Raw genomic sequence first — 14,041 nt, forward strand, 5'->3', positions numbered from 1 at the left:
TTTTGTGCAAGGGAAAATAGTTGGCTATTCTTCAATTGCTTGTTCGGTGCTGCGGACTGCAGGGGTGTAGCAAATATTTATATCTGTGGGTGTAGTGCTGCCAGAGCACACCGGAGCATTGCTCCGCCACTTCTCACAATGGTGCTCGTTTAGTAAAGTTAGATAAAAGCTGAATTAATTAACTCAACAGCGCGCACCGCTTGGCAGAATGTGCTTTGACTGAAACAAAATACAGGAAGGCTATGTAGTTAAGACCATCTGCTCTAATTTGCTCACGAAACAGTAATTAAAGAAGATCTAAATGCATATGCAAATGCTACCAAATGTTTTTATTCATGTAGGCTACACTGTCCAGCGAATCATCCTGTTGTCCCACATTTGGGTGTTTTAAATATGGTCACCCTAGTGTGTGCATGCATACATATGCGTGTCTGTGCGTCCGCTCTCGCATGTGTGAGCGTATCATCTCCCCTACCTGCCCAGCCACTCTGAGATGACGCCCACACAGAAGGAAGAGATCATGCCTCCTATAGAGAAGATGGCTACCGACAGGGACCACAGTGTAGTGAGTGTACCGGTGGGAATGGGCTCTCCATACCGGTGCACCCATGTAGCATTGTAGTCCGCCTCAATGATCTGGAAAGGCAGGAGAAGAGAGATGATATGAGACCATGACAAGACAATGATGAGAGATTTTTCCTTAGTTATAGCAGGAAGACTGTAGCCTGCTCCCAGATCTGTTTGTGCTGTCCCAGCATGACAGTGATCATAGGAGTTGGTAAGACAGCACAAACAGATCTGGGACCAGGCCAGGAAGACAACAATGTCAAAATTGCTTTATGAGCTTTGTTCAAATTGGTTCAGCTAGTTGGAGTGTTGTGCATCCTTCCAACACCAGAGTTCTTGGTTTGATTCCCGCATGGCATGGGCCACATATACTGAATCTAGCTAGATAAGTGTATACAAAAGTGTTACTTCCTTGAGATAAATGCTTTGGCAATGGAACAGAGAGAGATGTGCTTTGTGTGAATACTATGACAAACTGTTCTGTGAAGGCCGGGTATAACCACCACTCAAAACTCTGTGCTTCTTGCCAATATGGTCTATAAAAATGGCTAACTTCCCAATCATTAATCCCTTACCTAGAATTTAACACAAATAGATTGTCTTTCAATGGATTGTCTTTCAATGGATTGACTTTCACAGAGTAGCACAGTTGAGTCAAGAGGTTATTTTGGGCCTGAAGGTTTCACATGGTTAATAGATGGCACAGGGTTCAAGGTTTTGGCTCATGTGTAAAGAGGGTCAAGGGACCAAGACTCATGACCATAGAGTACATACCAGCGGGGGCACATCGGTTGTAAGGCCCCTCTCGTAACACAACTCACCTGACTGACTCCAAGTCTGTTCCTCTGTCTGACTCACTCCCTGTCTGTATCTAAATACAGATACTATCAGATTCCTAAGTATCTGCCTGAATATACACTGAACAAAAATATAAACGCAACATGTAAAGTGTTGGTCCCATGTTTCATGAGCTGAAGTAAAAGATCCCAGAAATGTTCCATACGCACAAAAAGCTTATTTCTCTCAAAACGCACAAATTTGTTTACATCCCTGTTAGTGAGCATTTCTCCATTGCCAAGATAATCCATCCACCTGACAGGTGTGGCATATCAAGACGCTGATTAAATGTATGCACGCATGACTGTAAGTCGCTTTGGATAAAAGCATCTGCTAAATGGCATATTAATTAATTAATTATTAAACAGCATGATCATTACACAGGTGCACCTTGTGCTGGGGACAGTAAAGGCCACTCTAAAATGTGCCGTTTTTTCACACAACACAATGCCACAGATGTCTCAAGTTTTGAGGGAGCGTGTAATAGATGCTGACTGCAGGAATAGCCACCAGAGCTGTTGCCAGAGAATTTATTGTTCATTTCTCTACCATAAGCCGCAGTACTTCGAACCGGCCTCACAACTGCAGACCATGTGTATTGCGTTGTGTGCTGATGTCAATGTTGTGAACAGAGTGCCCCATGGTGGTGGTGGGGTTATGGTATGGGCAGGCAGGCAGGCATAAGCTATGGACAACGAACACAATTGCATTTTTATCAATGGCAATTTGAATGCACAGAAATACCGTGATGAGATCCTGAGGCGCATTGTGAGGACCATTATTTCTAATGTATCTTTGACCAACAGATGCATATTTGTATTCCCAGTCATGTGAAATCCTTAGATTAGGGCCTAATGGATTTATTTCAATTTACAGATTTCCTCATTGAACTGTAACTCAGCAAAATCTTTGAAATGGTTGCATGTTGCGTTTATATTTTTGTTCAGTATAGATTTGTTAACTTGTCAGATGAGGAGTTGAATGATACTGCTGTCTACCCAAAATGCAATATATGCAGCATGAAACTGATTCTACATTTGATATCATATGCTGTTGATATATGTACCTATGTTATGTATAATAGCTGATATACAGTACCCAGCTAGCACATAACGTTCTGAGAACCATATGTTTCTTAGAGATTGGTGAGAGTGTGGTTGTCCTATGGTTATTTTGCAAACAACCATCCCACAATTTTCTGGGAATGGTGCAGGATAATTGCTTGCCTTTGGAACATTCTCAGCACATTTAAAAAACATTATTTTATTGATATTTCATTACTTCAACAGAACATTTGATTAAAAGTTCAAACATGGTTACATTTCATTTCAATTTTGGTAACGTTCTAGGAACTTTCTCCAACTGGTTTGATATTGGGAATGTTGTCAAATTGTTCCAAGAATGTTAAGAAACAAAAATTTTCTGTGGAAATGTTAGTACTTCAGCATAACGTTTCCTACAGGTTTCCTCATGTTTCTATTTAAAGTCATGTTCTCAAATTGTTCTGAGAACATTAAGACAATAAAAACCACAAGAACACTTTAGTAACGTTCAGAGAACGCTCTAAGAATGGTATTTAAAAACATACATTCCATTCTCAGCATCAACAAAACTCTCTCTATCCTCCATCTTGTTAAGTGTGTTCAGGTGTGTTGGCCATGCTCAATAATTGGCCACCCCTGATCTTAATGAGTGCTTGTTTCCTTTGAAATGGTCTCTGTTTTAATATACTAAAATGAACAGTTTTTAATGCCTAAAAAACATGGCATGCTAGCCCCATCGTGGTAGCATGGGTACCAGTCTCTTTAGCTAATCCACTTACTGTACTCCATGTCATGAGCCAAAGAGACTGGCCTTTCTGCTATCTTCAAATATGAACATTCTATCATTAATGAGATCAAGGAGAACAGAGGATTTGATCCTGATTCGATCTCCCTCACATCTATCCTCCAATCACAACGATTATGCAAATATTGAAACTCTATCACTTTTTTTCTCCACAGAACACATTGGTATCTGGTTGCTAAGCAACCATTTTTTGTTTGTTGCTAGCTCAAGTCTAAATTCTCAAAGTAAATACATACTGCAATTCCAACCACAACATTTCTTAGTTTTGATTTTAGGCCTCAAAATACAACATTTTACATTTACATTTTAGTCATTTAGCAGACGCTCTTAACCAGAGCGACTTACAGGAGCAGACAACTTGCCTAGCTAACAGCCGAATGTTTGTTTTTGACTTTCTTATAAATTCTAATTCTATTTTCCAGGCTCCACATGTTGTAATGGAAAATTTTATTTCCAACAACCAATGAGCAAGTCCGGCGTAAATCCAGCATATATTGAACATTTTAGATTGCCAAAAGGCCAGTCTCTTTGGCAATGACAAGGAGTGGAATGTTAGCTAAAGACACTGGTACTCAGACTACCATCCTGGTGGCTCAGTGGACTAATTCCATGGATAGACAACATTAGATTACATTTACATTTACATTTAAGTCATTTAGCAGACGCTCTTATCCAGAGTGACTTACAAATTGGATTATAGGTTCAAATTGCACTTATACTGTGCCACAATAAAAAAGAAATGTGTTTGCATGATTAATGCCTAAGGAAATACATTTCCATGTGTCCTATCTGTGCTTGGAGTTCAAAAAAGCTAACCCAAAATAAGCTAGCAGTGTTATTAAAAGTCTTATTGAAACATTCAATGATTATTTATTTTTTTACTCCAAATAACCTAGAATTTCGTTCTCAGATCGTTAATAAAACCTCATAGGAAAACTTTCAAGGAACCAGAGTAAAACATTCTCAGAACCTCCCTGTTACCTAAAAATAAATGTTCCCAGAACAGGATACATTTTCACTTCTGTTCTCAGAACGTTTAAAAAAACATTCAGTTTAACCGGTCAGGAAACAACCAATGTGAAACCAAAAACATACGTTCTCACAACTTCCAAGAAACCAAATGTGTTAGCTGGGTATGTTCCAATATATTTTATGTATGATAGCTGACATATGTTCCAATGTATTTGATGTATGTTATCTGATGTATGTTCCAATATATTTGATGAATGATTGCTGATGTATGTTCCAATATATTTGATGTATGCTAGCTGATATATGTTCAAATATATTTGATGTATGTTAGCTGATATATGATCTGCTATATTTTATGTATTAATAATCAGCCGATATATGTTCTGATATATGCCACTGCCACATCAGAACCCCATGACCACCCAACCACGACTAACACTTTTTTATGAGAAGGGGGCTTTACGATAGTGAATCTAAGAGATTGTCTAGATTGCAGCTAGAGCATCTAACTATATATTGTTCAGGGAGGCTGTACGTGCTCTATGGTGTGTTTCTCTCTGAACGCGACACCACCCACCCGTCTGTGTCACAGCGTGAACCCTCAACAAACCTTTTGAGTGTCGCCCTAAAAAAATCCCAAAATAGCCCCTCTTTCCCATGACACCAGAATCGCTGCCTTAAACCCCTCTGCCTCCGATTTCACCCTTGGCTGTGAAGGATATATAAGATGTGGGGGGATGAAGTGTAGGAATGGGGGTAGATAGATGTGTGAACTGTGCAGGCTTGCGGGTGGGTGAGGAGGGCGAGGTGAAGGGTGAGGTTGGGGGGTATTATTTGGCAAAGCTGTGTGGCTCGTGTTTACATTTGTACATTTTTGTCATTTAGCAGACGCTCTTATCCAGAGCGACTTACAGTTAGTGAGTGCATACATTTATTTTTATTTTTTTCATACTGTTGACATTACTCCCCTGGCCACTCTCTCTTCTGCTCTTTCCCTCTCTTGCCTCCAATCTATTTCTTCCTCCCTCTCTCTTTATCCATCTCCTATTCTGTAATAGTACATCCTCACAGTCTCTCGATCTCCCTCTCTCTTCTATATTCCTACATGTCTTATTTCTTCTATCCCCCCAATTTCATTTAGTTTGAATCCTTAATTGTTTGCACTGACATTAATGTGTTGTTTCTAAAACATATAGACTGTACTTCATTGTGAAAGGGACAAACCTGGTCCTTTGAAAAAAAAAGACAATAGCCTGTTTTAGGAAAGGTCATAATAATAATAATACTTTATTCAACTTTTATAGTGCTATTCATTACATAAAGAATCTCAAAGCGCTTTAAAGCAACACAAAAAAGACAAGCAATTTAGAAATCAACAACAATTCATGAGATGGTAGGTCATGAGAGGGTTGGAAAGTTCATGGCTTGAGTGACCATTGGGAGGGAGGTGGTGAAAGGGGATGATCAATCAAAAAAATTGTATATTCAGCTGCTAGACGAACTTAGAAATCTTAAACATTTTAGCTGACATGGGCTAATTGACTGACTATCGGTGAAAGGGGATTCCTAGTCAGTTGCACAACTAAATGCATTCAACCGAAATGTGTCTTCTGCATTTAACCCAACCCCTCTGAATTAGTGGAGACATTTTTTATATTTTAGAAAAATGTTGTGCAATTCTACACATTTTTCCATGGGGTGTAGAGGAAATGCTGTAGTTTTAAAGCAAGTTTGCTGCAATTCAGATGGCATTCACCACCAGGCTCAAGGCCATTTACAGTGGTGCTCTCATTGAAAACAATGACATCCGGTTTGCCGTCTACCTCGTACCATCTAAACGCAGAATAATCCAAGAGTAGCCTTGTAATTTAGTCCTCATCACCGCACACCTCAACCGTCTTGCTTTCAGGCTTCTCGCCATCCTCAACCTTCGGATACATGGCCGGCATTTGAATCAAAACAATTGCCAGCTAGCCAGCTGACATTAGCAAGCTACCCAAACAAACAAATGACTTGCAAGCTTCAGTCTTGAAACTCTGTGGTGGATTCTGATGACATTAGTTATATTAATTAAAAAGCTTGGAGGGAAAAAATGTCATAAAAATGTATTAATTATACAAATATTTACGAAATGTACAGAAGCTATCTGCCCAGGGCTGGCGCTAGAACGAATCTTCTTCTTTGGTTGGCGGATCGCATCCACTTATTAGGTGCATACACCGCCACCTACTGTACTGGAGTGTTTGGCCAGTCACGGCCTACCTACATTAAATTCTCTTCATTAGTCCTGTTCCTCTAAGAAAGTGAAATATAGCCCTAGACACCACCACCTACACTCATTAAAAACCCACTACCCCATTCCAATACTTTGACCCTATCTGCTCCTGCACCATGCCAACAGCGTGGGAAGATGGGACACCATCCCTCAACACACCCTGTAACTGTTCTGAAGTAAAATCTCGTAAACCCAAATGCATATCTGCAGCTGCCGCCACAACATCTGTTTTCTGTGATTTACATTCCATTTCTGTGGTACAGTTGATAACCATTGCTATGAACGGCTAAGAAGCCAACCTTACTGAAGCATAAATCACTCATTGCCCTATCCCTCTGTGCTGGCACAAACTACTACTCAATGGAATCCTCTCAGGATCCTCACCCTTGACCCATCTTCCTCCACTTTCTTCACTGCCTCCGCATACGACACCTTCTGCACTACTCTGACTCTGGCCACTTCAACCTGCCTCTCTCGCACCGGACACTTCCGATCCCCAGCAACATGGTCACCCCTACAGTTAACACACACAACTTTATCCACCGAAACTACACAATCATCTGTCCCTTGCCCTCCTGCACACTTCCCACATCTTGGAATCTCCTTCCTACACACTGACATGACCATCAACGTTGCACCTGAAACAACACAGTGGATTTGGCACAAAAGCACTAACAGGATAACTGATATATCCTAACATAACTTTAATTAATCAGTTGGATGGGCAATTGATTTCTATAGGCGGGGAGTTTTTTTTCACGGGACCTCCTGTTGTAGCAAACCGCTCACCCACAGGATGCCATACACGCTGTCTGCAATCTGCCCGGTACAGTTGAAACCGGAATTCACTTCTCCAGCGTGCCACTGGCCATCGAAAGTGAGTATTTGCCCACTGAAGTCAGTTACGACGCCAAACTGCAGTCAGGTCAAGACCCTGGTGAGGACAACCCCACAGTTTCATCAGCTGTCCGGGTGGCTGGTCTCAGACGATCCCGCAGATGAAGAAGCCGGATGTGGAGGTCCTGGGCTGGCGTGGTTACACGTGGTCTGCAGTTGTGAGGCCGGTTGGACGTACTGCCAAATTCTCTAAAACGACATTGGACGCAGCTTATGGTAAAGAAATGAACATTCAATTATCTGGCAACAGCTCTGGTGGACATTCCTGCAGTCAGCATGCCAATTGCATTCTCCCTCAAAACTTGAGAGATCTGTGGCATTGTGTTGTGTGACAAAACTGCACATTTTAGAGTGGCCTTTTATTGTCCCCAGCACAAAGTGCACCTGTGTAATGATCATGCTGTTTAATCAGCTTCTTGATATGCCACACCTGTCAGGAGGATGTACAGTGCCTTGCAAAAGTATTCATCCCCCTTGGCGTTTTTCCTATTTTGTTGCATTACAACCTGTAATTTAAATTGATTTTTATTTGGATTTCATGCAATGGACACATACAAAATAGTCCAAATTGGTGAAGTGAAAATAAATAAATAACTTGTCTAAAAAAATTCTAAAAAATTAATAACGGAAAAGTGGTGTGTGCATATGTATTCACCCCCTTTGCTATGAAGCCCCTAAATAAGATCTGGTGCAACCAATTACCTTCATAAGCCACATAATTAGTTAAATAAAGTCCACCTGTGTGCAATCTAAGTGTCACATGATCTGTCACATGATCTCAGTATATATACACCTGTTCTGAAAGGCCCCAGAGTCTGCAACACCACTAAGCAAGGGGCACCACCAAGCAAGCGGCACCATGAAGACCAAGGAGCTCTCCAAACAGGTCAGGGAGAAAGTTGTGGAGAAGTACAGATCAGGGTTGGGTTATAAAAAAATATCAGAAACATCCCAAGGTGCACCATTAAATCCATGCACGCTCAAGTTTTCTGTTTTTTTGTCTTATTTCTTGTTTGTTTCACAATAACAAATATTTTGCATCTTCAGTGGTAGGCATGTTGTGTACATCAAATGATACAACCCCCCAAATTCCAGGTTGTAAGGCAACAAAATAGGACAAATGCCAAGGGGGGTGAATAATTTTGCAAGCCACTGTATTATCTTGGCAAAGGAGAAATGCTCACTAACAGGGATGTAAACAAATTTGTGCCTACATTTTTTGAAAAATATGCTTTTCGTGCATATGGAACATTTCTGGGATATTTTATTTCAGCTCATGAAACATGGGACCAACACTTTACATGTTGCGTTTATATTTTTGTTCAGTGTAATTCTTAAGTGGCTGAAACCAGAGATCTGTATATAATGACGAGATGCTCAGGTCTCCGTCCTAACAATACGAGTCGTTGTCCCAAACGCACCTTAGGCAGTGATTACAGCCTCGAGTCTTCTTGGGTATGACGCTACAAGCTTGGCACACCTGTATTTGGGGCGTTTCTCCCATTCTTCTCTGCAGCTCCTCTCAAGCTCTGTCAGGTTGGATGGGGAGCGTCGCTACACAGCTGTTTTCAGGTCTCTCCAAAGATGTTCGATCGGGTTCAAGTCTGGGCTCTGGCTGGGCCAATCAAAGACATTCAGTGACTTGTCTCGAAGCCACTCCTGCGTTGTCTTGGGTTTGTGCTTAGGGTCATTGTGCTGTTGGAAGGTGAACCTTCAGCCTAGTCTGAGGTCCTGAGCGCTTTGGAGCAGGTTTTCATCAAGGATCTCTCTGTACTTTGCTCCGTTCATCTTTCCCTCGATCCTGACTAGTCTCCCAGTCCCTGCCGCTGAAAAACATCCCCACAGCACCACCATGCTTCACCGTAGGGATGGTGCCAGGTTTCATCCAGAAGTGACGCTTGGCATTCAGGCCAAAGAGTTCAAGCTTGGTTTCATAAGACCAGAGAATCTTGTTTCTCATGGTCTGAGAGTCCTTTAGGTGCCTTTTGGCAAACGCCTAGCGGGCTGTCGTGCCATTTACTGAGGAGTGGCTTCAGTCTGGCCACTCTACCATAAAGGCCTGATTGGTGGAGTGCTGCAGAGATGTTTGTCCTTCTGGAAGGTTCTCCCATCTCCACAGAGGAACTCTGGAGCTCTGTCAGTGTGACCATCGGGTTTTTGGTCACCTCCCTGACCAAGGCCCTTCTCCCCCGATTGCTCAGTTTGGCCGGGCGTCCAGCTCTAGGAAGAGTCTTGGTGGTTCCAAACTTCTTCCATTTAAGAATGATGGAGGCCACTGTGTTCATGGGGACCTTCAATGCTGCAGACATTTTTTGGTACCCTTTCCCAGATCTGTGCCTCGACACAATCCTGTCTCGGAGCTCTACGGACAATTCCTTCGACCTCATGGCTTGGTTTTTGCTCTGACATGCACTGTCAACTGTGGGATCTTAATAGACAGGTGTGTGTGCCTTTCCAAATCATGTCCATCCAATTGAATTTACCACAGGTGGACTCCAATCAAGTTGTAGAAACATCAAGAATGATCAATGGAGACAGGATGCGCCTGAGCTCAAGTTTGAGTTTCTTAGCAAAGGATATGAATACTTACATAAATAAGGTATTTCAGTTTTTAAAAAAAAATACATTTCTAAAAACATGTTTTCGCTTTCTCATTATCGGGTATTGTGTGTAGAGTGATGATTGAAAAAACAAAACAATTTTAGAATAAGGCTGTAACGTAACAAAATGTGGAAAAAGGAAAGGGGTCTGAATACTTTCCGAATGCACTGTTTGTAGACCATGTATCTGATGCTGTCTGGCCAGAAAAAGTATGACATGCCAAACTCCTTTTTCTCCAGACAGCATCAGATACATGGTCTACACATACTGAGACAGAGGGGCGCTGTTTCGCTCGCTCTGATTCTTTATCTGAGATTGATGCTTCTTTCTGTCGGCGAGGGTCTCGGTCAAATAAATGAACAATATTTCAATATTTTGACCTCATGGCGCCATGGCAACAGTAGGCATGTTTTAGTCATCCTAAAGGTATTAATTCCCAGATCAGCTCTTAAATGCCTTCTCTATGTGATAACTCACTTAGAGTGCACAGAGAGCTGTTCTCAGACCAGGCACTGCCCTTTATCAGATGAAACAATGAGACCAGGCTTAGCAGGGTGGAATTCAGGGGACATCTGTGTAAATGTCAACTCACTTTATTCCTTCACGTGCCCCTCTCAGACTCTACATCGCTAAAATCCTTCAAATACTTAAAACCTGCCACAGGTATATTTACAGCCATCAGCATGTTCAACTAAACGTGAGATGGAACATTGAAATGTTGTTGAGACGCTTAACCTTCTCACCTGGTTTTGAAATGTGTAACAATTAGGTCAGCTATTGGTTGAGGGCCATGGTTCTGGCTCATTCATTTAAAGTAACTAGCTACATTTCAGGTAACATTACTCAGCTAGCACATTTGGTTAGTTGGAAGTTGAGTAACGTATGTTTTTTGGTTTCACATTGGTTGTGGTAACGAAGCCATATGTTTCCTGACCGGTAAAATTGAACATTTTTTAAACGTTCTGAGAACAGAAATTAACATTTAGCCTGTTCTGGGAACATTTATTTTTAGGTTGCAGGGAGGATCTGAAAACGTTTTACTCTGGTTCCTTAAGTCTTCCTGTGAGGTTTTATTAACGCTCTGAGAATGGAAATGATAAGCTATTTGGAGGTTTTTGAATAACTTCCTTAACTTTCACTGAATGTTTCAATAAGACCTGTAATAACATTGCTAGCTTATTTTGGGTTAACCATTTTGAACTCCAAGCACAGACAGGACACATGGAAATGTATTTCCTTAGGCATTAAATCATGCAAACACATTTCTTTTTTACTGTGACATGGCATCAATGAGATTCAAATTTATAATCTTCTGTTCTCTAGCCATAGAATTAGTCCACTGCGCCACCAGGATGGACCTAGCATAGCATGTTTTTGTACACATACAAAGCTGTTCATTTTAGTCTATTAAAACAGAGACCATTTCATAGGAAACAAGCACTCATTAAGATCAGGTTTTGCCAATTAGTGGGTGTGGCCAACACACCTGAACACACTTAACAAGATAGAGGACAACAAGAGTTTTGTTGATGCTGAGAACGGAATGTATATGATTTTAAATAACATTCTTAGAACGTTCTCTCAACGTTACTGAAGTTTTCTTGTGGTTTTGATTGAACATATTCTTATTGTTCTTGGAACAATTTGAGAACATGACATTAAATAGAACCATGAGGAAACCTGTAGGAAACGCTATTCTGAAGTACTGAAATTCTCACAGAAGAATGTTGTTTCTTAACGTTCTTGGAACAATTTGAGAACATGACTTTAAATAGAACTATGAGGAAACTTGTAGGAAACATTATGCTGAAGTACTGAAATTCCCACAGAAGAACGTTGTTTCTTAACGTTCTCTGAACTATTTGAGAACATTCCCAATGTCAAACCAGTTGGAGAACATTTCTAGAACATTACCAAAATTGAAATTAAATATAACCATGTTTGAACTTTTAGGAAACATTCTGTTAAAGTAATGAAATACCAAAAAAGTAAGTTTTTTTTGTTAAGTTCCTTAAATGTGCTGAGAATGTTCCAAAGCCAAGCGACTATCATGCACCATTCCCAGAAAGTTGAAGGAAGGTTGTATTCAAAAACACCATAGGACAACCAAGCTCTAAGAAATATATGGTTCTCAGAACATTATGTTCTAGCTGGGTAGTTCATGCAGGAGCCACAGACTCCAGTAGAAAGAGCTTAGCCAACTGTCTTCCATGTTGACACCAAACATATCCCCTGACAACATTCTAATTGGGATTCTATTAGAATTGAATGGTCTTGAATGTACTGTAACTTTTGGTGTCAAAGTGGGCCTGAGTTTGCCAGAATCTGTATATCTATGGCACTGGTTAAAGGGAAAACTAGTATGGTGCTGGAGATAATAAATATGAGGATAAAAAGTGGTGGAATTCCCCTTTAATGCAATTGCAAGTTGGTCTTACCTTCTGAGGTGCATTGATGACGCCAATATTGTATCCAAACTGAAAGGAGCCCAATACAGCAGTGAACACTGAGAGAGCAAGGGTTCCAGTCACTGTCTGTAGTGGACACACACAAGAGGAAGACAACACCTCTGTTATCATGGTGAAATTGTGTGGTTGTTTGCAGAGCCATATATTTAGATTTAAATATATGTCTCTGGTTGTTCGTAAAGAGAAACAAGAACTGTGGGATTGTGCCCATTAGAGAGGGATATAGAGAGGATGGACAACCTAGAAAGGCATGGTTTGTTGCAAAAACAAACTAATGTCATGTCCATATACACAAACAATGACGAAACTCCTGTTGTAAGATGACCATGGTGTGTAGACTTTTAATAAGCTTCTATATTTTGGGACTCTCCTGTCTTAGCAAAGGCCACGACTACACGCAAACACACACAAAGACCCCTAACCCCCCCAGACACACACGCAACAGCCTCTCTAATATCCACTATTTATAACTGTGATACTAATGAGAAAGGATCTTTCTAGCTGTGTCCAGGACTTAACTGTGATACTAATGAGAAAGGATCTTTCTAGCTGTGTCCAGGCAAAGCTCCCTGCCATCCAGGACCTCTATACCAGGCGGTGTCAGAGGAAGGCGCTCAAAATTGTCAAAGACTCCAGCCACCCTAGTCATAGACTGTTCTCTCTGCTGCCGCACGGCAAGCGGTACCGGAGTGCCAAGTCTAGGTCCAAAAGACTTCTCAACAGCTTCTACCCCCAAGCCATAAGACTCCTGAACAGCTAATCATGGCTACCCAGACTATTTGCACTGCCCCCCCACCCCATCCTTTTTACGCTGCTGCTACTCTGTTAAGTACTTATGCATAGTCACTTTAACTCTACCCACATGTACATATTACCTCAACTACCTCAACTAGCCGGTGCCCCCGCACATTGACTCTGCAACGGTACCCCCCTGTATATATAGCCTCCCTACTGTCACTTTATTTTACTGTATATATAGCCTCCCTACTGTCACTTTATTTTACTTCTGCTCTTTTTTTCTCAACACTTTGTTTTGTTGTTGTTTTATTCTTACTTTTTTTGTTTAAAATAAATGCACTGTTGGTTAAGGGCTGTAAGTAAGCATTTCACTGTAATGTCTGCACCTGTTGTATTCGGCGCATGTGACCAATAAAATTTGATTTGATTTGATTTGATACTAATGAGAAAGGATCTTTCTAGCTGTGTCCAGGACTTAACTGTGTATCGTGTGATTGGGTGACTGGATGCTGAGTTCCATCCTAGTTCCCGTCTAGGTTGAAGATGACAATATACATATATACAGTGGGGGAAAAAAGTATTTAGTCAGCCACCAATTGTGCAAGTTCTCCCACTTAAAAAGATGAGAGAGGCCTGTAATTTTCATCATAGGTACACGTCAACTATGACAGACAAATTGAGAAGAAAAAAATCCAGAAAATCACATTGTAGGATTTTTAATGAATTTATTTGCAAATTATGGTGGAAAATAAGTATTTGGTCACCTACAAACAAGCAAGATTTCTGGCTCTCACAGACCTGTAACTTCTTCTTTAAGAGGCTCCTCTGTCCTCCACTC

The 14,041-nt window shown here is 41.0% G+C and overlaps 1 protein-coding gene across 1 annotated transcript in view; it reads right to left on the reverse strand.

Moving 5' to 3' along the window:
• The window catches only part of LOC311113211 (solute carrier family 2, facilitated glucose transporter member 4-like), a gene marked incomplete at both ends in the record, with an annotated part of 30,754 nt that overhangs the window by 8,511 nt on the left and 8,202 nt on the right, over positions 1–14,041 (reverse strand). Inside the window, 2 exons of the mRNA XM_084156407.1 lie at positions 476–636; positions 12,436–12,531. Coding sequence (XP_084012533.1) covers positions 476–636; positions 12,436–12,531 — 257 coding nt within the window. The remainder of the gene's footprint in view (positions 1–475; positions 637–12,435; positions 12,532–14,041) is intronic.

This window comes from Coregonus lavaretus, assembly GCF_964263955.1.
Source record: "Coregonus lavaretus genome assembly, chromosome: 39".
Taxonomy (NCBI): domain Eukaryota; kingdom Metazoa; phylum Chordata; class Actinopteri; order Salmoniformes; family Salmonidae; genus Coregonus; species Coregonus lavaretus.